The sequence below is a fragment of the Synchiropus splendidus genome, chromosome 7 (assembly GCF_027744825.2).
Source record: "Synchiropus splendidus isolate RoL2022-P1 chromosome 7, RoL_Sspl_1.0, whole genome shotgun sequence".
In the NCBI taxonomy this organism is placed as follows: domain Eukaryota; kingdom Metazoa; phylum Chordata; class Actinopteri; order Syngnathiformes; family Callionymidae; genus Synchiropus; species Synchiropus splendidus.
In genome coordinates this window covers 14,895,118-14,921,251 of record NC_071340.1, presented here as the reverse complement: position 1 = coordinate 14,921,251, position 26,134 = coordinate 14,895,118, and the positions used below count along the sequence as shown (strand labels likewise).

The 26,134-nt window shown below is 42.9% G+C and overlaps 2 protein-coding genes across 6 annotated transcripts in view; one reads left to right on the top strand and one right to left on the bottom strand.

Moving 5' to 3' along the window:
- The window catches only part of wscd2 (WSC domain containing 2), a 41,474-nt gene extending 21,181 nt beyond the window's left edge, over nucleotides 1-20,293 (top strand). For 2 of the 4 annotated variants that reach the window (XM_053870261.1, XM_053870262.1), the window contains 8 exons: nucleotides 5,481-6,220; nucleotides 8,190-8,304; nucleotides 10,254-10,438; nucleotides 12,224-12,345; nucleotides 12,500-12,674; nucleotides 13,545-13,709; nucleotides 14,921-15,121; nucleotides 18,925-20,293. In XM_053870261.1, coding sequence (XP_053726236.1) covers nucleotides 5,845-6,220; nucleotides 8,190-8,304; nucleotides 10,254-10,438; nucleotides 12,224-12,345; nucleotides 12,500-12,674; nucleotides 13,545-13,709; nucleotides 14,921-15,121; nucleotides 18,925-19,277 — 1,692 coding nt within the window. In that variant the 5' untranslated portion in view covers nucleotides 5,481-5,844 and the 3' untranslated portion in view covers nucleotides 19,278-20,293. The remainder of the gene's footprint in view (nucleotides 1-5,480; nucleotides 6,221-8,189; nucleotides 8,305-10,253; nucleotides 10,439-12,223; nucleotides 12,346-12,499; nucleotides 12,675-13,544; nucleotides 13,710-14,920; nucleotides 15,122-18,924) is intronic. The other 2 variants (XM_053870264.1, XM_053870263.1) reach the window with 1 other exon arrangement.
- A 482-nt stretch (nucleotides 20,294-20,775) lies between these two features.
- Nucleotides 20,776-25,030, bottom strand: cmklr1 (chemokine-like receptor 1). 2 transcript variants are annotated; one of them, XM_053870919.1, is made up of 3 exons: nucleotides 24,896-25,030; nucleotides 22,655-22,796; nucleotides 20,776-22,590 (listed from the first exon to the last, which is right to left on the bottom strand). In XM_053870919.1, exon 3 carries the CDS (start codon nucleotides 22,571-22,573, stop codon nucleotides 21,542-21,544), a length of 1,032 nt encoding a protein of 343 aa, XP_053726894.1. In that variant the 5' UTR covers nucleotides 22,574-22,590; nucleotides 22,655-22,796; nucleotides 24,896-25,030; the 3' UTR covers nucleotides 20,776-21,541. The 2 variants fall into 2 exon arrangements, with proteins under 2 accessions (XP_053726894.1, XP_053726896.1); XM_053870921.1 differs by lacking the exon at nucleotides 24,896-25,030 and having other exon boundaries at nucleotides 22,655-23,093.
- Nucleotides 25,031-26,134: the final 1,104 nt, after the last annotated feature.

Below are 26,134 nucleotides of genomic sequence, written 5' to 3'. Positions count from 1 at the left end.
GTCGTGCACCACCATCTGTGCCCAGCAAGTCCTTGAATATATTAAGCTCACTTGCAGAGGTTTGGCATGTACAAGATGTTTTTGAGCCTTTTTTGAGCAGCATCTTCTGAAAGAATTATACAGATTTTGATCAAGCACTGAGTCAACGCTGTTCAGCTCAGTACTTTAACAGCCTGCTATTGATGATATAAACACCTCCATAATGTGAATGCTGGATGGGAAATGATGCGAAAAAATGGTGCATTGTGCAGATTCACTGCAACAATTTAAGCAGTTATTTATAACTGACTTCCTAGTTCTGTACACTAACTGACCCCAGAACAATGTGGTGCATTAATAACGAAATTGTCATCTTCTGCAGGCTTTTAAATATGGAAATTTATGAGAAACTCTTTTGTCGATTGTTGTGCATTTTGGAAAAGTTCTTGAAGGCGTGGTATTTTGAAAGGTTTCTCTTACAAGGGTAAAGCAGGTGAGATGACCTTTGACCTTCAAATCATAATCGGGATCATCCTTCCTGCCGTCTTTATCTGCTTTGCGGCACTAGGATCCCTAATATACCCTGCTCTGGATCTGCCCTTGTTTGAAGTCCATTTTATTTTCATGTTTTCATTTATTGTTTTAATGTAGTCTGATGTTGACAGAGACAAAAGTAGATTCCTGGAATTCCAAAACACTGAATGTTTCCTGACATACAACACTGAAACAGTGTATAGATTAAATCATTATTATCAGTCAAAACAACATTCAGACTTGGGAGTGTTTTATGTCAGAAATGCAAATCCCAGTGCAGCAGTGCTGCGGTGCACCAGTGTTATCTCCAAAGCTAGAATGGGATTTCTGCTTTGATTTGATTCGACAAACACTGCTAATGTGCGCTGGCAGGCCGAACACAGCAGGAGAGTGGAAAGACAGGCCCCAGGGTGAGCGGAGGGTGCGCAGCTACAGCATTAACCCTTCCACTCCTGTTACAGTAGGACTCTCTTAAAGGATGAGACTCCGACTGTCACTAATGCTTACTTCTCCGGTGACTTCCACACACCTGATACCGCATTCTCACTGCCACTGCCATCCATCTGACCCTGATAACAGAGAAAGAAAACGTCAGAACTGCATTGCACACATTTCACATGGAGTGGGTGAGAGAGCCTCACCCACACTGGACTGAAAAGAATCCGTCTTGGCAGCGTGTAGAAATCGACAGCAAAGTTATGAAGCTAATCTTTGCAAACATCCTCCTCTAAATATTTTACCCCCTCACATTCATGAGACCCGGGGGAGGGATCGCAGACTCCCTCACCTGATTCTGTCTGTTTCCAGCGGCCGACGCAGCGTGTGTCCTTTTGTTCCTGGGAAGTCTCTAAGAGGTGTCACAGCGCTGACCACAGCACTGTTCACGGTCACCGAGTCCCTAGACAGAGATGAATAATATTTATAGATTGACTTGTGGAGTCTTTGGCCTGTAGCGCCGGCTCCGCTGGCTGCTACTCCGCTAGCTAAAGATTAACATTGACGTTTCCGCTTCTAAATCCACTCTGATTAAATATTTGCTGGCTCATTTAATATGAATGTGAATTAATGGTCAGTCAGTGGGTTCGTACTCGCTCCACTGAAGCAATTGCCTGGATTTGGCAAAAAGACCTCGATAGCGCCTCCTGATCCGTCGTCTGCTACTATAGCAGCTGCCATCTGTTTGTGACGGAACATATTTTTAATTTCAGAGTCGTAAAGCAGCTTCATTTTAAAGTTTAATATCAATTATTAAACAAAAAAAAAGTACTATTTAAACTGAACCAAGTGAATACTGAGAGTGAAAGAATTCTTATATTTATTATCAGCCTTTTTTTTCTTTGTGAACAATTGGCAAAATTATGACAAATGACAAAAGTATTTAACTTCAATGATCCCATCATTCCCACTGGGAGATTGTGGATCAAGTTGTTCATAACTGCCGCCATTGCTGTGCATCTCTGAGTCAAGTCAAGTGATCATTTGGAGCTGCATCTAAAATGTTTTCAACCCCAAATACTATGGGTTTTATTTTTTTAAATAAAGTTATTTTAACAACACATTTATGAGCCTTTGAAGTCAGCCGAAGTCGAAAACATTGCATAAAAATGCTCTGTTATTTTCTCATTTTATGAATGTCTTTCATGTTGAGTTTATTTGACAGATTTATAACGAAACAAAACATGTCTGTTGAAAGCCAGTCTCCTCTGTGACAGTTCCAATATTGGGGAAAAAAATAAAACAGATCAAACGTGGATCTTGCAATTCATCTCTTTCAGACTCATGAAAAACTAATGAATGATGACATGAATAAGGCTTTTAATAAATGTGTTTGTTTTGCTCATCAGCTTGAACGGTTTGATGCTGGAATGATTTTTCTAGATTCCTCCTCCTATTTTTCCAGGAATTACTCCAGTGTGTTTGGCAGATAACAGGAATGAGCTGCATATCTGAGTGAACACTCAGATATGTATCTCCTTTTTAGATTGTGTCTATGTATATATATATATATATACATATATATATATATATATAGACAGAGAGAGATAGAGAGAGACAGAGAGATAGATATTACTATTAATTACACTTTTGCGGTATAGGAAAATATATTAAAAAAAACATGCTGCTCTTGAAGCTAGCGTGGGAAGCTTTCTGAAAGTCACTTGTTATGATTGCATGCATTCATATTTTCAAAATATAGGGATGTTGCTTCATTTCTTGGCGCAGCATGAATGTAAAGCCAGATGAGACTCGCCTCGACAAGTTTTGTGGTGGTCACCTTACTTCATTTTTAATGATGCTGTCAGGGGAGTATGAATCCAGGCCTCAGAAATCTGCTCACGTCTCTGACCTTAGCCATCTTTTTATCCACTTGACAAACTCACCGATGTGTTTTCATTCATCTTGTGATGGCATCAGATGGAAACTATGAAGGGACATCAAATCCCAGCTTAATTACAAAAGCGCCCCTCTTCCCTCCTCACTTAAAGCCCCCCCCCCCCCATCCCAGCTAAACAGGAGCGAAGCTAACACACTGTCTTGCGACGTTCCCAATATTTCCTGAGAAGCTTGTCTTCTGTCATTCAGCTGCCTTGACATTATTAAAACAGCTATTACCGACGTGACAGCATCAAACATCTGGCGCTGACACAAGCACACATGGCAGTGAACTTCATCATGCTCTACTTAGTGTCACTGGATACCTTAAATTAGCCTTGAGTGGAGTTCAATTTAATTTTCAGGCGGGTGGATGAATTATTAATGCCAGCAATTAACCCGCGCCTTATCGCCATGACAGTTCAGGCGGCTCGTGTCCTTCCCTCCGTCTGGTGAACCTGAGAGCGCAGGCTCATCGCTGCTGCTTCATCTACTTGACTTGAAGCCAGAAAAGCTGCCAATGACCAGAAGGCTGCCACATTTCCTGGATAATATTTCCAGGCATCAAGAAGCTTCATAAAATATTCAGGTTTAATTATCCAGTACGACCTTGTGGCTGAGAAGTGAACGCATGAGTTGCGTTTATGTGGAGCTGCTTCGAATGAAGACGCTCCTTTCAAAGTATGTGTATTGGTATTTAACTGGGATCCAGCGAGTCCTTCCATCAGCTTATTTCATAGTCAGGGATTTCTTTATTTAAAATGCCTTTGATGGAGCCCATGACCTTCCACGGGAAACTCAGACCTTCAAACAAATATACAGCGAAAGTTGGAATAAATAGTTGGACAATGAAAGCAATTGAAAATGTCCAACGTCTTTTTCTGTGCCTGGCAGAAGGTCATCGTCAGGCACTTTCCCTCAGTGGGCTTTCACCTTAACCTGGTTAAATGGGGAGGTAGAATACTAACACACAGCACCTTCTACATTTGTCATTTTTCACAATAACATGGAAAATGTGCTGCTTATTATTCGCGTTTTCCTCCTCTTGCAATCCCCCGGGTCGCCCTCAGATCATCTTTTGGTCTGGTTCTTGGAATTCCTGTTTTGAATGGTGACATTTGCGGTCAAAAATCTGGCACCCTATTTACACACTGTGTGTGGAACTCACTCAAGCCAAGTGAAAAAACTGAAGGACACAGGTCCCACTCTGCAGTCAGATGAGAGAGCTGAGAGGTGAAGCGTTGCATCTAAAACGATACATTAGAAAAGTGGCGAAACACAATGAGTAACTCAAAAGACAGTGTGGACAAAGATGTTGGGCATGAACAGTGGCTTTGTGTCTGGATGTTGTGGGCTGAATCACATGATCAGAATGTGATCCTCTTCTCCTCGATGGTCCCAGACGCTTCCCAGACTAAGGCTGGGAGGAGGCTGAAGAAAGGAGGGGATGAGGGGGTTTCAGGTGACAAGGGCTCAGAGGGGAGACAGAGACCAGCAAGTGTCCCCTAGAATGATGTGGAAAAGAGAGCGGATTCTAAGTCTTCTGTTTCACCTTCAGCCTCATAGTCTGGGCCTGGAACAGAGGCGTCTTTCAGCCAAGCTCACACCCAACCCTCCACCTCTTCCAAAAAGTAATCAGGCTAAAATCTGGGTTTTCACTGCAACTCCGTCCAGGACTTTTCAGGTCCAAGTCATTTTGAAAATCGTCAAAGAGATTTATGTTTCTGTTGTGCCTTACCTGAATCATTAAAGCAGATGCAGCTTGTTGCAGTGAAGGGTCGAAATTTTGATGCTTTTTTCTTTTTAAAAACAGCTCAGCATCTTGGTTGTTATGCTACAAACATGCAGAGACTTGGAAGAATCACATAAGAGCCTGCAAGACCATCCATTTACAACTCATCTATTTGGCCACGGCACTGAAGTAGCTTCTGTCTATTTCCATTCATTGTTTGGAACTTTTTTCTTCTGGACATATGGACATTTTGAGATAGAGGACGCGATAAAGGGCTGAAATAAATATGACGGAGAGGGACATGGTGCAGGTGCATGGTGAAGAGGTAGATTATCGGCCCAGGTTTCTCAGGTCAGTCATGACTGGGACGCTGTCAGCTACTGGCATTTAACTGGTCACTGAAGTTCTGAGGAGCGGTTTGACTCCTGAGAACTGAGAATGTTGATTCAAATTTAAGGCTGACCAGTTTAACTTTTAAGGTTTCTCTTTCAACCTTGCCGTTTTAATCTCTTAGCCTTTATTCGACTTTGCTTTGTGGACGTTTTTTTATCGTGTTGTATTGGAGTTCACGTCTGAGCGCTGGAGATAGAAAGGAGGGAGAGTTGAAGGCTTTCTTCTGGCGCTCCCTAGATAAAGATGATTTATTATATGAACATAAAATGTGTTTGAGGATCTGACAATGAGCTGGGAGTCAAGCTCTGAAGTTTCTTTGTGTTCTCGTGCCCAGACGTGGCGTGAGAAGTTTGGTAATGTCTTTTTTCATGCTGCATTTCAAGCAATAAATCAGAATCCCCTGTGACTGTGACTTCAGGTATGTGAAGCCCTCCTTAAGAGACCGTATGTCTTTTGTTTGTGTCTACAGATGTTGAGTCTGGATCGCATCCCTGAGAACGTGCATGCAAAGTAAAGGCGTCTTCTTGTGGCCCAGAGTGGGAGAAAGTGGTGCCGCTGTGTCGGGGTGACTCCTCTGCAGATAACCAGCGTGAAAGCTCCTGATCGTCTTTCATTGGGGCCCGCTCACCTTTCTTTCTCTGCGGCCCCAGCGAACTCAGCGTGTCGGCAAGAACCTGCACAGCCTGTCACGTGGACTTGCTTGTGAGAACAGGAGGAAAGCATTGTCCCCATGAGACCGTTGGCTGGATGAGCGCTTGAACTGAGGAGGACCTGCTTTGGATTGAGTTGCTTTATGAGTTTTAACTGCTGGGAGCCTGGCAGGGGGAGCCAGCATGGCCAAGCCTCTGCTGAAGATACAGCGATATTTCCGCAGGAAACCGGTTCGGTTCTTCTCCCTCATCCTGCTCTACCTAACGGCGGGGAGCCTGGTCTTCCTGCACTCGGGCTTCGCTGGGGACAGCAGCAGCAGCAGAGGGAGCCGGGACCCTGTGGTAGCTTCAGACATGAGCCTCCACTCTGCATCACCGGACAATCGGGGGATCGGAATCATGCGTAGAGGCTTCAAGGATGCGCGCAGGTCTGGTCGGAGATACGGGCCCCTGTGGATGAAGAAGACAGAGCAGATGTTGGGAGGGAAAAGCGGAGACTACGCTAACTGGAATCGAGCGCTCAAAGGGCGGAATGGCAAAGATGGGGAGGATGGACGAGGTAGGTGGAGCGTTCTTCTGACTGAAGAGATCATCGCAGTTGGAAATGAATTTGATTCAATAGTGCTAACTACCTGATTTCCTTTAGATTTCAAAAGAAGCAATATTATTTATTTATCTTTAAGTAAAATAACATAATTGGGGAATAATAGAATAAGCTGTAACTCTGGACTTATAGGGTGCCCTCAGTTTGGTCCAACAATTGTGACCTTATTAAGTTGTTTCTGCTGCAAGGAGATTATGATTCCCTTCTTGTCTGGAGGCTCTCTCTCACCCGCTGTGCTTCAGCTGTTTGGGCTGCCAAGCACATGTTTTCACACTGATGCCGAGGCCCAGTCACGTCCCTCATTAATCCCGTCATAGATGTTTTGGATGTAAACTCAGAGCATGTGATGTTGTTGCGCCCAGAAAGTTCTTTTTTTTTTTGTCGTCTAACTGCTGCCAATTGAAGAGCAGCGCTGGATAACCCTGTTTCGGGAACAAACATGTTTGCATTGGACGTCTAAGCTGCAGGTGATCGGATCAAACAAAGGTCTTATGCCCAGTCTCTTGATCCCCCTCCTCTAGTTTGGTGCCCTCTCTGACCTGCCTCTGAGCTGGATGACAGAGCGTTTGGTCTGGTCATGGGGAAGGAAGCTGCGCTGTGGGGAAAGACTTTGGGGCAGGAACTGTACCTCAACCACAATGTTTGTGTTAGTTTGAATCAATAGGCTTAACATATTAGTCTTAAAGCTTAATGCCTGAAGCAAGAGACATTTTATATTCATTAATCTTCAGCTTATCCCCTTGTCGGGGGACTGAAGTGGACACCAGCTGGTTAAAAGACAGGAAATTGTGCATGGTGAGAGGCAGGACAAGACACTGTCAGCTTCTTAAGTCAGGTGTTTCTTTTTTTTATGATTATTACGACAGAGTTGAATCCTACATCTATCAATAACCACACACTCAGATATCCGATATCAGCTATTCTAAAGGGGAGAACAGTCTCAGGATGGCACTGAATCTGCTGGCTGCGCTGCATGTTGAGGCTGTTCATTGACCCTTCCATGGCGCCGCAGGTAGCAGGTCACGTCAAAGAAAGATGATAGTTGGGGTTACGCCAAGCCCCTCCTTTTTTAAACTTCACGCATCACTTATACATACTTACACATATGACAAAGTGACGCCCTTAGAAGTGAGTGTGTCTCTTACTAGCCCTGACCCTGAAACATCATATGGTATATCGGCATTTAACTCTTGACAGATATCGGCGCGCAGTCATCACAGAAAGCTCCGTATTAAGGCGGACGATTACATCTGTATCATGCAGCCCATCACAAGCTGTTCAGGTACAGACCTCTAAAGCAGAACAATTAAAGTAATGTAGGGACTCGTGTGCCAGTGTGGCACCATTTAGCTATTAACAAAGGCTCAGAGGAGTAATGGCCGGGCACAGATGGTGGAAACGTTTGTTTGTTGGAGGTGCAGCAGCGCTTCTGCAGCCATCACACTTCCATGCTGATGCCAGAGACCGAGAGAAGCCCAACCCCCAACACACTTGTGAGGGAAATGCAGCGGTGACTGCCACAACAGTAACAGGCCACTAGAAGGGGGTGTGTGTCTTCATAAATAAGTCAAGTTTCTGCCCCAGTTTTGGACTTGTGTGCTCTGTGAAAGGTTTGTTAGAAAGAAAGACTCTCTCCGGCTGCGTCAGTCTGCAGCTCTTCAGAAACCTTGGAAAGCCTTTTTACCCACAGGTCGAGGCTGAATCCAAGAGTTTTTATAGCAAAATTGCATCCCATCATATTTATTAAGATATAACTCGATTTGCAGTTATCTCAGGATCAATATGTTTCTGTGGAAGATTAAATAAATTGCTTCTCTGCTCCTTAAATCCTTGTGAAATAATAAGTAATAAGCAGTCATTTCCGTTGCCTCCAGCTCCACTCTGAATTTGCCCTGTTTGATTTTCATCTCTGTCTTTGTTTCAGCGAGGTATATCGGGTGCTACATCGATGACACACACAAGAGAGCGCTGAGAGGAGTTTCCTTTTTTGACTACAAAAAAATGACTGTGTTCCGTTGCCAGGACAACTGTGCAGAAAGGTATGACTACAATTAATGACGTCAAGAAATCGCTTCCCTGTTTGCGTGCTTCATCTGAAGCGCCGCGGTGTTTAAGTAAAAGGAAGTTCGGGTCCAGGAAAGGATCAACCACAAAGCAAAATCAAGCTGTGAGGCTTGGGAAGCCAGCTAGTGTTGTTAGAGGTGGTGAAAGCAGACAAGGTTGAGAATCCTGGGAGGAAAAGTGCTGATGAAAAACTTGCCATACAAAAGCCCATTTTAGCTGCTGCTGTTCTCCATTTCTCTGCTCGCTTTTTTATTTTCTCCGCTTGCTCACCATCTTTCTCCGGCTTTATTTTCTTATCTCCCAAAGGAGAACCCCGCTCGGCTCCATCGAATGCATTGAATTACACACATCAGTGGTTCATGGAGTGGAGAGTCGGACCAGAGAGGTGTTTGTTTTCAGCTCCTGACTGAGCTTCTCCCTCTTGAAATGCAGCAGCAGGTTCATAAAAACAGGCAAACAAATGAGATGCACCAGCACCACCAGCGTGTTCTGGGTGTGAGACTGGCAACTCAGGGGACGTGTCTGGTGCGGCGACGGGCTTCAGCGTATAATTGCTTCCCAACACCAAGTGGGACACATCCATCGCCAGGCGACGGAAGACAGGACAACATGTGCAGTCAGGTCACTTTCATGTTCCGCTAAATCATTGGACAAGGCTATTCAATTATCCATCGCCACAGAGAAACAAACAGAGCTATGATTATCGCCACTTCTACCCTGGTGATGCAGGAAACGCAATCACATGAGGGAGCGCTCCAGCTCCGGTGGCAATTCCTGAACCCCCCTGCTGTTCCCAGATGAGAGCAGAAAACCTGCTTAAATGAAAAGTAGGAGGAAGGTTCAGGAATGGCTGCAGGAATGTTTGCATTCCAATTCAGCGGCGATGCTGTCACGTTCAGATCAACCCATAAAATAATAATAATATTAATAATTACTATTTACATGTTCTTGTGATGTGCAGGTTTGTTGTACTTCTAATATTTGTATTTTCTCTTTTAAATTACCTTTTTAATATAGAATGATCATGACATTAGAGAACGCCTCATACTGTTTCATTTTTTTGTCTTTGTTTTCCTTCTGTATATCATTATTAAACATAGCTTTTTACATAAAAGTCTCATTTTAGCATTATTTATAATTATAATTATATTGGTTATATTTTACATCTGTTTACACTATTCTGTGATACAGAATTTTAGTCAGATAGTTCCTTTTTTTCATCACTTGTTTCTGCAGAAATATAATGTTATTTTTCTTTCTTTTCTTTGTTCTTTCTATTAATATCAAGTGATGCTCATAATGGCTCCCAACAAGAGTCCATCTAAGGCCACTCGACACGGTCATGATTTATCTTCCATATCAATCGATCTATTCTTATAATATCCTCGAAAGTAAAGCATCAAGTGGCTCACGCTGCTTATATATTTTCCCCCTTGTTTGTGATTCTTAGTTCACCTCCAGAGCTTCTTCAGAACTGGCTGTTGACATTTAATTTAATTGTGATAGTAACAGAAAAGGTCCAATAAACAAAAGATTCACTCCAGCCCAGCTATTTTAATGTTAGAATGGATATCAAGCGGTAAAACTCTTCTGGTGCAGGAGGCTTTCTCTGGCTCAGCTGAGCATGTGAGACAACAAATTGGACGTCCTGGATGGTTAGGCGCCAGTGAGCGGGTTCAGCAGGTGATTAGAAGAGCGTTGGGTAGTGACTTTGTTCCTTTAAATTGCTTGTGACGGTTGTTCTCCCTGTCCATCCATCTTCCTCTTCATGAGCTGTGTGGCTGGAGAATATCAAACAGTGAAGGCCCTTCATATAATATAGCTATATCAAGGCGCAGTGGGCAGCTTCTCTTCCTGGGGAAAAACATTCAAGTCTTCTGTCATCTCATGTGAGGACCGACTGTGATGCGCCTCTTGTTCACAGGGGCTACATGTTTGCTGGGCTGGAGTTTGGAGCCGAGTGCTACTGTGGTCACAAGATCCAGGCGCCCAACGCTTCGGAAAGTGACTGTAACATGGAATGCAAAGGCGAGAAGAGCAATGTGTGCGGAGGAGCGAACCGTCTGTCCATCTACAGGCTGGAGCTGAGCCAAGAGTCTGCACGCCGCTGTGAGTCGGAACTAACAATCAGTCTCTTAGTCACTCTTCGCTGACTCCATCGGCTAATAAGCCGTTATAATAAGAGCTTTTTTTTTTCAGAGCCGCAGTGTAACACAGCCGTGATGTTTTTTTAATCTCTTTGAATGCAGATTTACGTTATGAAATAGTTATGCTGCAGGACCGAGATTATATTTAACTGAAAAAAGCTTTTAGCTTTCCCTCAATGAAACGTTTTTTTAATGGTTCCATATAATACAAGATTATATTTAAAATAACATTTCTATTATCTAAACCTTTTAGTAGTAAAATTCAGACTATAAAGACATGATAATAAGTCTGTGGCAAAAAGTCTGTTCATGTTCATATGACTGGAGGTTAATAGAAAAGAATATCTCAGTAAGCCAGTGGCAGCCAACCACACAACTTGATAACTGTGAATGCTTACTGTCATAATGCCTTGAAAGAAGCCAGAAAAAAGTTACATAATTCCGTGCACAGCGTCGGAGAGAGCTTGAAATGTGACACGGCTCTGTGTTTTGGGCGGAAAATATTTGTTTTATTCTAGGTTGATGCCACAGTTGGTAGCAGGCTGCAGTGTTGTGTTTGCCTCAGTCCCAGGGGGGCTGCGCTATCTACTGTAGACCCCGCAGGCATCCGAAATTCTCTCTGCTGACGCCGCTGCTGCTGAAAACTGAAGTCAGGAGAGGCTGATAAACAGAGCTAGGGAAGAGACCTCATTTCCTGTTTCTCGTTGCAGGACTCGCTCTTAAGGGAAGCGTCAAGAAAATCTAAAATTTTCCCTGAATTTGAAATTTGAGCATGTTTTTTTTAATTGCTTTTGATAAATAAACATCTACATGGGATGGATGAGTTTATCTTTGCGTTTGTGAATCACCATTATGGCAGAAACTGCAACCACGATCCATACTATTGATCACATTCTCAACAAGGCATCAACTGACGTAGACAAACTTGGTCTGCATCGTTCTGTTTTGTCAGAAAACTGCTGAATGATATGGTTTGTTTCTTAACCTTTGTCATGCAAGCCTAAAAAAAATCTGTCCAAGAAGCAGATTTGTGGTGTTTTGCTCTTGACATGTGAGTGTTTACACAATAATCCTGGTATACAAGGAGAAGTCATCTGCTTGCAGGTTTTGCTTCTGGTCATTTGTTTACGTGTCTGTTGGGATGTCACAATAGTTCATTGTAGACTCATAAATATTAGCGTCACTCCTAATTCAACAACTAAAGACATCCACATTAGGTGTTGTAATATTAACAGAAAGTCACACAAATAATCATAGGATTGGTTTTGTTCTTTAATAGCATAATGTGTTTTGATAATAATAACCATGTTGATTTTCCCCATGTTATTATATGGCTTACATTGTTGCTATGGTAACAAAGATGTCTTTTTTTTTTATTCGATTTCATGACATCATCTGCATATAGATTCTTACAATTTTAATAAATATGTTGAGACTGGAATCATTTTAAAATCCAGACACAGACATGACAGTGTGTGAAAGCTACAGCTGCGTGTGATATGTGGCAGACAGCATGAGGGTTGAAGGTCAAAGGTCATCCACACACTGCTGACCTGTGAATGTTACCGAGGAGTGCAGGTCAGGGCCTTAATAGACCAATGAGTTTGTTGGCGGGTGAAGTCCCAGTGGGATGCAGCTGGTCAGAGGTCAGCAGTTAGAGCTGCAGTGTGCTCGGGAGCCAGGAAACTGGAGTGGATGTTGTTTCGTGTTCCTCACTGACCATGTCTTGTTTTTTTTTTTGTTTCAGACGGTAGCGCCATTTTCAAGGGCTGTTTCCACAGGCCTGACAACGTGACTCTGGCTCTTCCATTCAGCACTGTCATCCAGAACATGTCTGTGGACAAGTGTGTGGACTTGTGCACGGAGAAGGTGAGGACCAAATGTAACACCTTCGTGAAACATCACACATATTTCTTGATACACTGTTCATCACATAAAGCCTTAGATCAGATCAACACAACGCATCAGATCTGTATACAGAATCGATTGATACACAGTTTGTGTGACAAGACTTCTATTCCAGGAGAAATCACTGGCAGTTCTCGCTGGAGACACATGTCACTGCGGCTTCCCGACGCCTCTCTTCTCCCTTCACGAGCCGGAGGAAGAGGCCATGTGTCTCCATCGCTGTCCCGGGGAAGAGTTTGAGAACTGTGGCAACCAGCAGTACTTTGTGGTGTACCAGACACAGGTTCAAGGTAATGCTCCTGTGAAAGTGTTTCTTGCTGCTCTGAGATAAGACTCTTATCTGTGGAACGCAGGAAGTTGTTTGTGTCTAAATCATTCTCACTTTTGTTATCAGTTTCATTTTATGGAGCGAAAGCCCTGCAAGATGGCGGGGCCCGCTTTTGGGGATGATCTAAACGAAATAGTGGAAACAGAGGAGCTGAGCTGAGATATCATTTTAAGATAAAATCTTCTGTAGAATAAATGCTTTGTCATTTTACCCAATGTTTTTCATTACCTTTGTTCCTCTGCTTTTGATGAATGGATACAGAAGTTGAAACAGTCTGGAGTCAAACGCTTGCATGTAGTTTTTCTTTTTTTGAACACAAGGAATAAGGTGCGGGTTATTGAGGATATTTAAACACTTAAATACTTGAAAATATACTTTTAAATACTGAATTCATATTTTAGCTGCATGTTGTATAACATGTTTAATACTTATGATTCACGTGTTTCAGGCTGAACTTTAAACATTAGTTTGAGGATTGAAGTTGACCACCGATATGTATTCTGAAATTCTGCCCTGTGGTCAGTGTTTCCTCTTGGTGTTGCCACAGCTGTGGCCTTTCAGCATCATCCTTATGTTTCACTTCAGTTTTTGACTTCCCCAAGAAGTAAATCAAAGAGGTCGCCCACAGAGATGTAACCTTCACCTCAAAGTCTTCCTCCTTGCGACCTGCTTTCATAATTGTGTTCTTTTATTGTTTATGACTAAATGTGTTACGTATATGTGCGTTGTGAAACCAGACTGATCTCAGGTTGAGTCATCCTTGCGGCTTGTTCTCTTCCCACAAGAGCAGCTCTGCCAAAGATGCGCTGATAAGCCTTCTCTGATGTTGCAGATAACCGTTGCATGGACCGGCACTTCCTGCCCGCTCACGCCAAGCAGCTGGTCGCCCTCGCCAGTTTTCCCGGGGCTGGAAACACCTGGGCTCGCCACCTCATCGAGCTGGCCACAGGCTATTACACCGGAAGCTATTACTTTGATGGTTCTCTTTACAATAAAGGTACAATTGAGCGTGTGCCTCTTTCAATAGTGTTGGTGTCGTCTCGACTGACACGAACCCACTTCCCCTTTTGCTCGCTAAACATGCTCTTCAATGCTCTTTACTGACTCACTAACTCGCCCTCCTTGTGGCATTTGATATGAGGACCTTTCATGGAAGGCCTTATCTTAGAAACTTTGTGTCTTTGTGTTGATTCCAAGCTACTTTACAATGTGCCAAAGTATAACATATATAAAGTTAAAATGAAGGTAGTTTATTTCATGTTTTGTCTGGGACATTTACCTTTCATTCATGCTATCCTAACCAAAGTATCAATGTAGTGATACTTGCCTTGTTTATGCCTCTTACAGTATCTAAGCAATCTCCTTAAGTGTGCGAAGCTCTCTATTGGATATCCAATAGCGAAGCGCCTTAGAGGGCGTTGGAAAAGAAGGGTTTTATTAAGTAACTCCTCATTTGTTGTAGAGATAAAGAACACACCACAACCTCTGATACCACAACTTGTCACTCAAAATAACATTTTCACAGCAAATAACTGCAAAAATATTGAAATAATTGAGCCAACAAAACAAAAATTGTATGCCGTACACCTTGTTTTGACACACCATTGAGATTATGCGTGTATATGTTTGTCTTGAGTTGGCCACCCCCTGCCATTAGTGGATGTTGAGTAGAGTCAGTGCGGAGATCAGAAGCTCATCACAGAGTCTGAGAAGAGCAGCCTCACTTTTTCCGAGAAATCCCCTTTGCAACTGCAGCCAGTATCAGATGAGCAGCAGTAGATAATAAGACAGTAGACAGAGTGTGTTTCCCAAAGTCAAATAGCTGCGACTGCTGCTCTGGTTTTACTACAAATGCTGACCGAGGGCTGAGGGACGACACTCAGAAGGTAATAAATAGGAAGGTGCTGAAGCTCCTCATGTGAGGTGGCAAAGGTTCTTGTTTAGAGGAACTAAAAATTCAATGTCACGGTTGTGTGTAGCTGATCCGAATTAGTTTTTTACAAGTTGTGTCATTTTAATTTTTTTTTTTCAATTCTAATTCTGATTCTACCATCTGCGTGTGTGAGTTGAGGGAGTATAAGAAAAGACATTTGAGTCTATGTATCACAGTTTTGCTAGAAAGCACACGCTTGATAATGGTTTGGAAGTCGTTTTTAAGCAAAGAGAAAACTGTGGCTGTGAGTTGACTGAGCTCTTCTGGGTCTGCAGGGTTCAAAGGTGAGCGAGATCACTGGCGCAGCGGGAGAACCATCTGCATCAAGACGCATGAGAGCGGGAAAAAGGAGATCGAAGCTTTTGACTCCAGCATCCTCATGATCCGGAACCCGTACAAGGCCCTGATGGCAGAATTTAACCGAAAATATGGCGGACATATTGGGTTCGCCTCCCAGGCGCACTGGAAAGGAAAAGGTGAGTTTTTCATTGCTAGAGAAGAAAATAGAACCTGTATGAAAGCTGATGCTGTTTCTGTCTGGTAAATTGGAAATCGCTGCACAACACCGCAAAAACACCCAACCAGCTGCTGTTTTGGATTGTTTAGATAAAGAGATGTCACAGGGTGGAGGTGGAAGCAGGCGACCTGTGGGCTGGGAGAGGAAATGAAACCATTTGGATAGTAGAGTGACGGCAAATGGACTCACTGGAGGAAGCACAGAGACTTGTTTTAGTCGCGCTTTGCTGCAGAATGCCAGCTTGGGTGTCATCCTCTCAGTGCCGCAGAGGATGATTCACTGACCGCAGGTTCTTCGGCTACAGAAAAACAAATGCCTCCTCGCAATGTGTCAGAGTTTCATTGTCACCTGCAGTTTGAGTGATGAGCGCTGAAAAAGAGTCAGCAAAGATCCATCGTTGTTTTGAAACTCCTGTTGTATCCTGGAAACATCCATTTAGACAACAAACAGATTGAAGTCTCGGGCATCAGACCCAGACAATAGCTGCAGGAGGTCGCCTCACTCGCTGCCTCCTCGCTGAGAGGACGTTTCAGGATTAAAGAACAAATAGGTGGAAGATTGATGCTTCCTGTCTGATAGCACAACTGAAACCCAGGACCCTGCATGGGGCCTCATAAGTCAGAACCCGACTGTGCAAGTTACAGAGCAGATTCTTCACTATACAGAGGGTTGGGGACAGAAAAAAAACAATGTGTGGGAATGAAGTTATTGTTCAACATCTCTCGCTCTCTCTATCGCATTAGCTTTACCTTCATCTTAGGTGTCTCCTCGTGGATGCTAGCAGGATTGAGAGGAGAATCTTTGGCCTCACCAGGATGGAGATAAAAATAACAAACTCTATGTGTAGTGTAGGCAGTGTTTCAACATCAGTAGCTCCACCATAGGATCAATGAACTGCAAAAGCGTCTCTGGCGCAGAGGAAATTGAGGAAATGAGCAGTGAGCTGAGGTCTGATGGTTTCCAACATATTAACTCGGCGCATTATCATATCGGCTGCCGTCTTCTGTCCCCCTGTCACAAATGAGAAATGAAACAATTAATCAGCAGACATCAGCTTCGCTCGCTGTGTTTGTGTGTCTTCGTGCTGCAACTCGTAACCAGTTTGTTCCGGTTGGATCTCTGTGTAATGGAACAGCAGTTTGAGGCGTCGGAATGGAGCCGTCGTTCGGATCCGATTGTTGAACATGGAATCTGATCCAAGAAGATTTTCTGGGAAGTTAGCGCCCCCTACCTCGCGCTCTCGTTCTGGAATTAAGAGTGTGACTGAGCATCAGCGTCTCGGATTTAGAAAAGCTGTTTGCTTGTTTGTGCACCTCTTTTAATAAGGGATTAAATCAAGGAATTGCTTTAATTCAGTTTTCCAATGACAATGTTACACCACCAGCGTTTCTTTCTCAAGTTATTTGAGTCATTTCATTTCATATTCATTCCTCGGTAAGTTCACTCTCCAAGAGCCTCTTGGGTTACTATGGAAACAGTTTTCTTTACCATCGCTCCGACTTTGTCTGAGCTTTAATCGATTTTCCCAGAGGCTGGAGACTTGCCGACCAAGCAGTTGTCTCTCTTTGAAAACATCAGCACATTTGACCTGCCATCTCCGATGAGCGCTCGCCTCTCGCTGTTGGTGGGGAGATGATGCGATGATATCAGGAGCAGGAAGACTTTCTGACAGCTGCCACTTTCAATAGAGAACAAATCTGCAGTTGCAGCGTCAGTGTGACATTGTGTACGGGACTGGATGGGCTCACCTCTCCAGAGTGAGGCCGCAGGGTCAGATGATGTTACGGATGTCCTCTGGTCTGCCGACATGGAGTCACAGCCGGGGCAAGTGCAGCTTAGTTTGGAGACTATGGTATTTGCCGGGGCTTATGCCGCCAGGTTCCACTACTAATGGTTCACATGGAGCCACAGCAAACTATTCTCCGGAACAATTATCTATAAGTCTATACGTTCAATTTGAATGCTAAATACAACCCATTTTTGTTTGTTTTTAGAGGCTCGTTTTCTTTATCCTGACTTTTGTTTCTATCTGTATTAGATTCTTTTAATGAGTATTTCGTATTTTTCTCCCATAAATCATATTCACATATTCAGGATTTGCTATTTATATTGAGAGTACTTCAATAAAATGAAATAATATATCATCATACAAACAGCTTCAAGCATATAATCTCATGGCTTGGAGATACTTTTCACTGTTTTATGATATTGAAGTCACAAAGTCACATTTTTCATCAGTTCTTCTGTCTTATGGCTTGAGACCCCTCACGTTAGCTGCAGGAAAGAATGTGGGCCCTTCGGAAAATGCATTTTTCACCCATGCTCTACATGTACGTCAGATTTTATTTATTATAAATTAGATTTAATTTAATTATATTAAAAAAAGCACTTAAAAAATTAAATGGAGAATACAAAAAATATAGCAGTGTGCAGGCAGGGATCAATGAAAACCACCTTAACATTTGTTCTATACAGGGACCTGGTGAGCCTGCAGTGTGATGCCAGCACTTTTTCGTAGAATATTATTTCACTACCTTTATTTTTATCTGTAGAATTCAACTCTCATTGATAGCAATGATCTCAACCGGACTGCAGGTGGCAGTAGCATTCAGACCAAAGTCACAGACTGCTAGTAATCCGCTTGTTCTGTGCCCCTCTATCAGCATTTCCTTAACATTTCCTTGAAGTGTGATTTTAGAGTTATTCTGCGAATAGATAAACAGATGAACACCTGTGATCAGATAACTTAATTAAACAAGTGTTTAATTGAGCATGTGCTGCATGGGATGCCACGCCCCCTCATGGCCGGCTGTCCTCCAGTTGCAGCAGTTCTTCGCCGAGTGTTAGTGCAGGCTAGTGAACAACAGGGAGGCCACGAGACAGGATGTTCTCTGCGGCAATTATTTCAGTCTGTTTTCATTAGAGCGTCTCTCCAAGCTGAAAAGATGAGATCAGAGTCGCGGCGAGTCCGTGCAGCTGCCGAACGTGAAGCGAAATCCTCTTCTCCGTGTGTTCACTGCAAACCCAGCAGGCTTTAAACTTTAACAACATCCACGAGGCGTCTGACTGCAGTGCAGCTCCAGCCAGCTGCAGAGTTCACGGCTGACTAGATCAACTCTGCGGTTGCAGATGAGTTCACCAAAATGAATCGTCTCTCCGGACGATCTCTAAGGACTCTCACTTCCTTATTTCAAATTCTTATTTTATTCTTCTGCTTTTTGCTGTGGCCTTTAGCTCTTGCGTGTGTCTTACGTAATTCATTTTTGGTTCTGCAAAAATTATATATATATATATATATATATATATATATATATATATATATATATAATTAATGTCAGATGCTTCCTCTTCTCTTGACAGACAGATGTCTTTGCTTGAAACACCATTTTCTTCAAATGTCAGAATGAAATAGCATCTTGATGTTTTGTTACAGAATGTGTGTATTGTTCTTTTCACCTCCAACTTCACCTCATAGTACAAGAAATGATCCTACTTTTCCTTGACACACAGACATATAACCACTTTCCCATCTGTTGTCAGTTGCTTCTGTCTTCTTGGAGCTATTTACGATTGCTGCTTGACAGAATTCAGTGTTGATCCAGGTGTTGAATGTGAGTGTGAGCCAACTATGTTAAACACTGGTGTTGCCGGACTAGAACTGAGCCCCCTGCTGGCAGCTTAGACGGCAGTCACACAATTAGTGCAGTGGTTAGTGTTTCTCCTGATGGAGTTTTCAATTGGACCTTTGTCTTCCTTCTCCAGAATGGCCGGAGTTTGTGAAGAACTACGCCCCGTGGTGGGCGTCCCACACCTTGGACTGGCTCCACTACGGCCGCAACGTGCACGTGGTTCACTTCGAGGAGTTGAAGCGAGACTTGTTCTCACGGCTGAAGGGGATGGTGCAGTTTTTGGGCCTGAAGGTTTCTGAGGACCGCCTTCTGTGCGTGGAAGGTCAGAAGGACGGGAACTTTAAACGCTCGGGGCTTCGCAAGCTTGAATACGACCCCTACACGGCGGAGATGCGAACCAACATCGAGGAGATGATCAGGACGGTCGACGCTGCCTTGAAGAAGCGAAACATGTCTGGGGTTCCAGACGAATACAAGCCAAGATGATACACGTGACCTCCTCGACTCCTTTTCTACACACTCTGCATCCTATTTTTCCAAAATCTATTTTTATGCATTGGGACGTGTTGTGGAAGCTAAAGCATGGATTCTGATCTGTCCTCCATGAATCTTTATGCAACCTTTCTCCTCATTTCTGTTCGGATCACAGCGTCCTTGAGCAGATGTTGTTGCCTGAGAAGCACTTACGTCCACCTGCCTTAACATGAACAAGGTACAAACGCTGTGATGAAAATGAGGCTGATTCGATCCAAAATTTCAACCTATTCTCTTGACAATAATTTTGCTGCTATCACAACACAATTGTGCGCCTCACTGTAATTTAAGGAGCCCTCGCTGAGGGACATGCAATAAGCAGGTTGTAACAACCTGGTGATGATACTGTGTGTGTGTTTCTAAATCCCTCTGCCTCAGACGAGTCACGTTTTTAAAGAGCTAAATAACTCCCCACATCACTGAGGAGAGGAGTAATCCGTCTTGAATTCAACAAGAGATTTATTTTGGTTTGTGGTGTATCTTAATCTGATTTCGCTTTTTTTTTTGATGCCGAAATCCAAATAGCACTTTTGTGTGCACCTCTTTCCCCAAAGACAATTTTGGATTTGCGTGTGTTTTAGCTGAGAACACGAGCGTAGCAGTAATCACTTTAGACCTGAGGATGTTGGTGAATACGTTTTATTGATTTGTAGTGATGAGACAAGCCTCACTCCCGAAATAAATAAGCTCCTTCACAAATGGTACTCTGCCATATGCTTCAGATCAAATATTCTATGAATAAAAAAAGATGTGAATATATGAATAAACAATGACACGGAGAGCCGAGAGACAAAAACGTACGTTTTCACTATAGTATATTTTTGTAACGTGAGCGCTAAAGCAGGAATATTTGTACACCGAGAAGTTATTTTAGAACTTTATTGGCTGTTCCATGTATTGACAGGAAGATATGATGAGCTCTGAATGTATTTTCTACAGAAAGTAGTGTGACAAGACCCAATAAATGAATAACGTGAAGTGTGTGTGTGTCTGCTGTTTTTCTTTGCCCTGATCGGACGTGTTCAAGCCAGTGTTTAATTCAGAGTTTTCTTATTCATATGTCAAGCCTTTGCACATGTATATGTATATGTGTATATATATATATATATATATATATATATATATATATATATATATATATATATATATATATGCTTTTGTTTGCTTTTGTTCAGGGATTCCTCCATGTTTGTTGTTGTTGTTATCATCCTAGCTGCCACGTGTCTTGTGCATCAGTGTCAATTAAATTAAATTAAATTATGTTGTAATTAATTAAACGTAATTCACTTCTATAAATAATTCACTCAATAAAGTCCCACCATATATATATATATATATATATATATATATATATATATATATATATATAAGTTTTAAATTGAATAGCATTTAATGACAAAAGAGAGTGGAGCGGCATTTATCTCTTTATTAAAACGATTCAAGCTTGTTTAACAAAAAAAAGAAATTGCAGTGCGAGGAAAGGTAGAAGTTGTAAAGCAGTATTGTTGTAGCACTGTGAGATAAGAACAAGAAAATAAGGTTTATTTTATAATCTATTTCTTTATTTAAAAAACAGGTATCCAGTTTTCTCTGACAACATGTACAGTTGATATTTTCCACAGCAGGATGTGAGCGCTAACCACATGACAGGCCAGAAGCGGTGAACGCGAGTCAACGCTTAAAAAAAAAGAAAAAAAAAGAAGAAAAACTTTGTAGTTGCAAGTGGTGGATTTCTTTGTGGTTTCCGACCACAGCGCTTCACAGAAAATCAAGCGCTTCAATTGCAAAGAATAAACACGCTTTTCAGTAGTTCGTAACACAAGATGTTAATAGACGTGAGGAATAAGAATGTAATGCTGGTAAAAATGGTGTTGAGAGCTGCTCTACATGCACGTCCTTTTTATGACTCGCATTTGAAAGTGCTTTCATAGAAATGAAAGATTAATACACAGACTGGCTGAGTTGACATGAAAGAAAGCAGTCGCATTTTCTAGGTTGCTGCTGCTAAATAATACAACACATATTTACAAAAAAGTTAGCAGTTCTGTGTGTCTAATTCCGACGGACAGGAACACGAAACAGGAAGCTGATGTGAACTATCCACTTGAAACAGGTGTTGACTTTGTCACCTTCAAATCTTAGATCATACCTGCTGCTCTCTTCAGACACACAAACCGCTGCACTCAATTCAAGGTGAAGCAAGACATGAGAGTCCTCTAGATGTGAGTAGAGGCTCGAGCATCCATGGAGCTGGATCTGGACAGATAGCGACTGGTGGTGCGCCCGTCCTCTGCCATGGCGTTCTCCATCTTGGAGAGCACGGAGCGCCGGACCTTTTGTTTGAAGTCGTTGCCCATGAAGACATACAGCACCGGGTTCAGGAAGCTGTTGGCGGCCGCCAGAGAAACGGCTATCTTCAGCCCGTGGGCCAGCACGTTGTGGTTGTGGCGGTCCACCTGCAGTTCCAGCAGGACGAACACGTGGTAGGGCAGCCAGCAGATGAAGAAGGTGGCCACCAGTGCCGTCATCACTTTGAAGGGCTTGGAGGATTTGGTCATCCTGTTGCTGCGCAGCTTGGCGATGATGATGGAGTAGCAAACAACTATGATGGTGAACGGGGCGGCAAACCCGGCGAGGAAGCGCCCATATGCCACCGCCTTGTGAGTGTCGACATCCGGGTAGTTGTTGAAGCAAATGGTGCGCTCCATGTAGGTCTGGGAATCTCGGAAGAGGACAGAGGGGAGACTGAGGGCGATGGCCAACAACCAGGACAGCACGACAACCACAGAGGCTTTGTTGACTGTTCGGTGGTTCTGGGCCCAGACTGGATGCACAACAGAGATGCAGCGGTCGATGCTGATGACAACCAGGAGGAAGATGCTGCTGAACATGTTGAGGAACAAGACGAAGGAGACGAATTTGCACATGAAATGCCCAAAGATCCAGTTCTCCATGGCCGTGTTGGCGATGCTGAAGGGGAGGAACGTGCAGAAGATGAAGTCGGAGATCGCAAGGCTCAAGTACCAGGTGGTGTTGACGCTCTTCCTCATTTTGAAGCCTGAAATCCAAATGACCAAGCCGTTCCCGCAGAAGCCCAGCAGGAAGATGACCACGCTGGCCACCAGCAGCGACACGCAGGAGAAGTGTTGACACGGCGCTCTGGGCTGAGAGACCGGCTCCTCGTGTGCCGTCACGTTCATCTCGACGTAGTTGTAGTTTTCATAATCATTATACTTGTATTCATCCATTTTCCCTCCTGGAGAACCTTCAAAATAAAAGCAAAGATTGTCAATGTTCAACACAAGTGAGCCCATCGAATGCACGGCTACCTTCTCAGCCGCTGACGTGTCCACAAATGAAGAGGAGTGACAGAAGAGACACTGAGTTTATTGACGCCCAGCGAAGGCGCCTACATCATCCTTTTGCATATCGGCTGACCAGAGGTTTCTCAACACCTCCACACTTTCAGTACTGCATTTTGAGAATAGAAACACAGTCGTCAAGGCTTCTTTGTTTTTCCCTTCTGACAGGAGCATGGTTTCACACTGGAGATAGAGGAAGAAGAAAAACACAGGATGGCAAAACATGCTCGTACAGATGTTCTGGAATACACGTCACAAAATATCAGGATTTGGGTTCAACACGCTTCGGAAGTGTTCGCATGAGCAAATTCCAGGGGACAGATCCAACAACATGGAGTCAGGACGGTTTAGGCAGCCACGAAGAAGAAGCAGGGAGAACAGATGTGGACAGAAGCACAGCTGCAGATGCTGAGCTTTCTGAGCTGGAAGAGCTGAAAGAAGACAGAAGAGATCCAGTGTCCTAGTTAGCTGTCCTGTAACGCCTAACAGGAATTGGATTTCACTCCTTTGTTTTAATCAGACTTGTCCGTAGTGGCGGCTGACATAGACAGTGAGCAGCGAATGATGAAAACACAGCTAAGATGTCAGTTTAAAGACACCCACCTATAGTGAAGACAGGCCTCCGACATCGAAGCCAGTCATTATAAGACGCTCAAGACAAACTTGACAGGGGGTGAATTTGAAGGTCTGCTGCTGCACTCACGACACTTAGTTTAAAAACATTCCAGTTTATCAGACCTGAGAGAAAAAAACAGGTCTCCCAAGCTCAGTGAAAGAGAGAGGAGGATGACTCCACTCTCAAGGACATTCCAGCCGGCTTCACGGCACCATAATGCCATGCATTCAGAGAGGAGCGCCGGTCTTGAGAGTCTTTCAAGGACGAACATTGATTTACAGCTCCAGTGTATGATTATGTATCAGGCATAATGGTGATGATTTTTACATGCGTTGGTTAAAGACTTTGAGTGGCTGTTAGCAAACACACTGAGCAGCCGGGCTGCAGAGGGGGCGCTGAGCTAAGTAGGTCAGGTGTCCTCCAGTGGGCTGCGGAACAGTCTTGAATTGACCAGCAGGCTGCATGACCAGGTTGTGAAAATCCCTGTTTATTCAAATAATGAAGATGGATGAGGGAAAATGTGGCCGCGCTTCATTTATGTTTCGAAAACTGAACTATCAAAATATTATTCAATAACATTTGCAGGTGAGTGAGAGAGAAGGGTGAATTATGGAGAGCAGGTTTGCTCTTATCTTAGTGCTGCATGTCCTTGTTTCCTGTCGGCCTTTGTTCTGTTTCACTCTGGCTCCATGTCAAAGCAGCTTGATTTATTTATATATATTTTTTAAATTACATTATTTTTTTTTTAGCTTTTATTATTATAAACAAGAACAATGATGTAATAAAATGTAATAACTGACAAAACACATTGAATTCATTAAAAACTGATTTCAATAAAATAAAATTCACAGTATTCTAACTAAAATAAATATAAATATAATCAAATATAAATTACATAAAACATAATAGACATAAGAAATGTATTGTACAATTATGACCAAATAATTATAGGTGTGCCGTACTACAAGTCGATACTCCGCTTCATTCATTACTTGAAAAAATATAGCACACTGTGTTTAAAAACATTTAAAATATATAATAAAGCAGTTGTTTAATAGAATATGATTTTCAGCGTAATAATAATTGTTCATTATCGCCATACTTGCACAGAGGGCGAAACACAGGAATCATATAAATAAATACTCACGCCCACGAATAATAAATTAACTTGTATGTGAGAGGAAATCTGAGTGCCAAGAAGACCACACCATTGTCATGCTGCTCTGACTAAATCCATTTTGTAACAGTTACATAAAGTGTTTGTTTTTTTTTTGTTTTTTTCATCAACTTGACCAACTAAACAGCTGAAGGCTGCAGAACCTTTCCACTGACAACGTGGAGCAAAATGTAAATGTCAAGCATCATGTGAGTGAAATGAGCCTGCAATCAGGACGGGGGACTGCCGGACCCCAGCAGGGGGCCAGAGCCAGTCGTCCGCCGGATCAGGTTCCCCCGCCGCAGGCCACTGTCGCATGAATTGGATTTCAAAGCAACTTGAGCATTATCACCGCATCACTGTCTTCTGCTTGAAAGCCATTATATAGATGATAGTGCAGCAGAGACGCTGCATCCATCAGCATAAATCAGCTTACCTCAAATCCACCTCCACATCAGATTAGTGCGGCCCCGGCCTTTGAATCAGACGAGGAAGCGATCCTTTACTGAAATCATCTGCAGAACAAAGCAGGAGTCATTGACCTCAGGAAGTGGTTTGGTGAGTGCAGTTCAGAACCCACCTCTTTGTGTGGTCTCATGCAGCTCCATCGGATGGCTGCTCACTCAGAGCTTTGCGCACCACGAATAATACAAGTCAGTGACGCTTACTTTCATTCCCGCCACTGGACTGCTGTGACTTTGATCATCATGAAATTCATTTTTATTATGGCTATTAGCATTGTTTGTGGTCAACGTCTTGCATCTATCGGAACTACTCGAGTTCTCATGAGGAAGCGCCACGTTTGTCGCACCACAGGACACCAACACTCAAACAGGAACTTCATTTGTTTATCAAAGTCTCACTCTTCACATAGTTCATTGCTGTCATTCTGAAATGTATGATTCTGTAAAATCTTACATAGTAATAACCGTCTGATGATCATTAGGAATAATAGACCAAACACCTCTATAAGACATCTAAAATTCAGAACAGATTCAATGTCTGCTTTATTTTCTCAGACAGCTGTCATTGTTTTATTTGATGTTATACAGATTAGACAACATGAACGTGAGCAGTTTGAAGTCACGTCGATAAGTTAAAGCTACAATACAGGTATTTAGAAGGTGTTTAGACTCGACCTGAGGGTCAAAGTTCCTACCCTGGAGAGGAGACCAATGGGAACAAGAATGTTGTTTAAATTGTATTTGCTTGCTGTTCTCCGGATCTCTTCAGCCATAACAATAGTTTTTGTCCTCGAACATCTCCATGGTCAGTGATCGTGACCTAAGAACCTGGACTGAACACAACTCTCACATGTTCTGCTACATTATGACACAAGGAAGCAGCTCTACTCGGAGCTCAAGAAAATAATTCAGCAAAGATCCATGTATGTCAGACCTGGGCAAAGTGTGGCCCGGGGGCCATATGCACCTCGATGACTGTTTTTTCGTGGCCATTTTGAGGTTATACTAAAACTATAACTGACATGTTATTTGTCTGCCTTCTTTTTGTTCTTTTTCTTTTAGTCATCACCACCACTCATAGCATGTTCTTGTTTCAAGACTAGAAACTGAAATGTTTTTCTTGTTCCTCAAAATACATTGAAGGAATATTGTAAATATATTTTGAAATGAATTGCCTATTTTTGTTTATTTATATTCAAATTAAATTTATA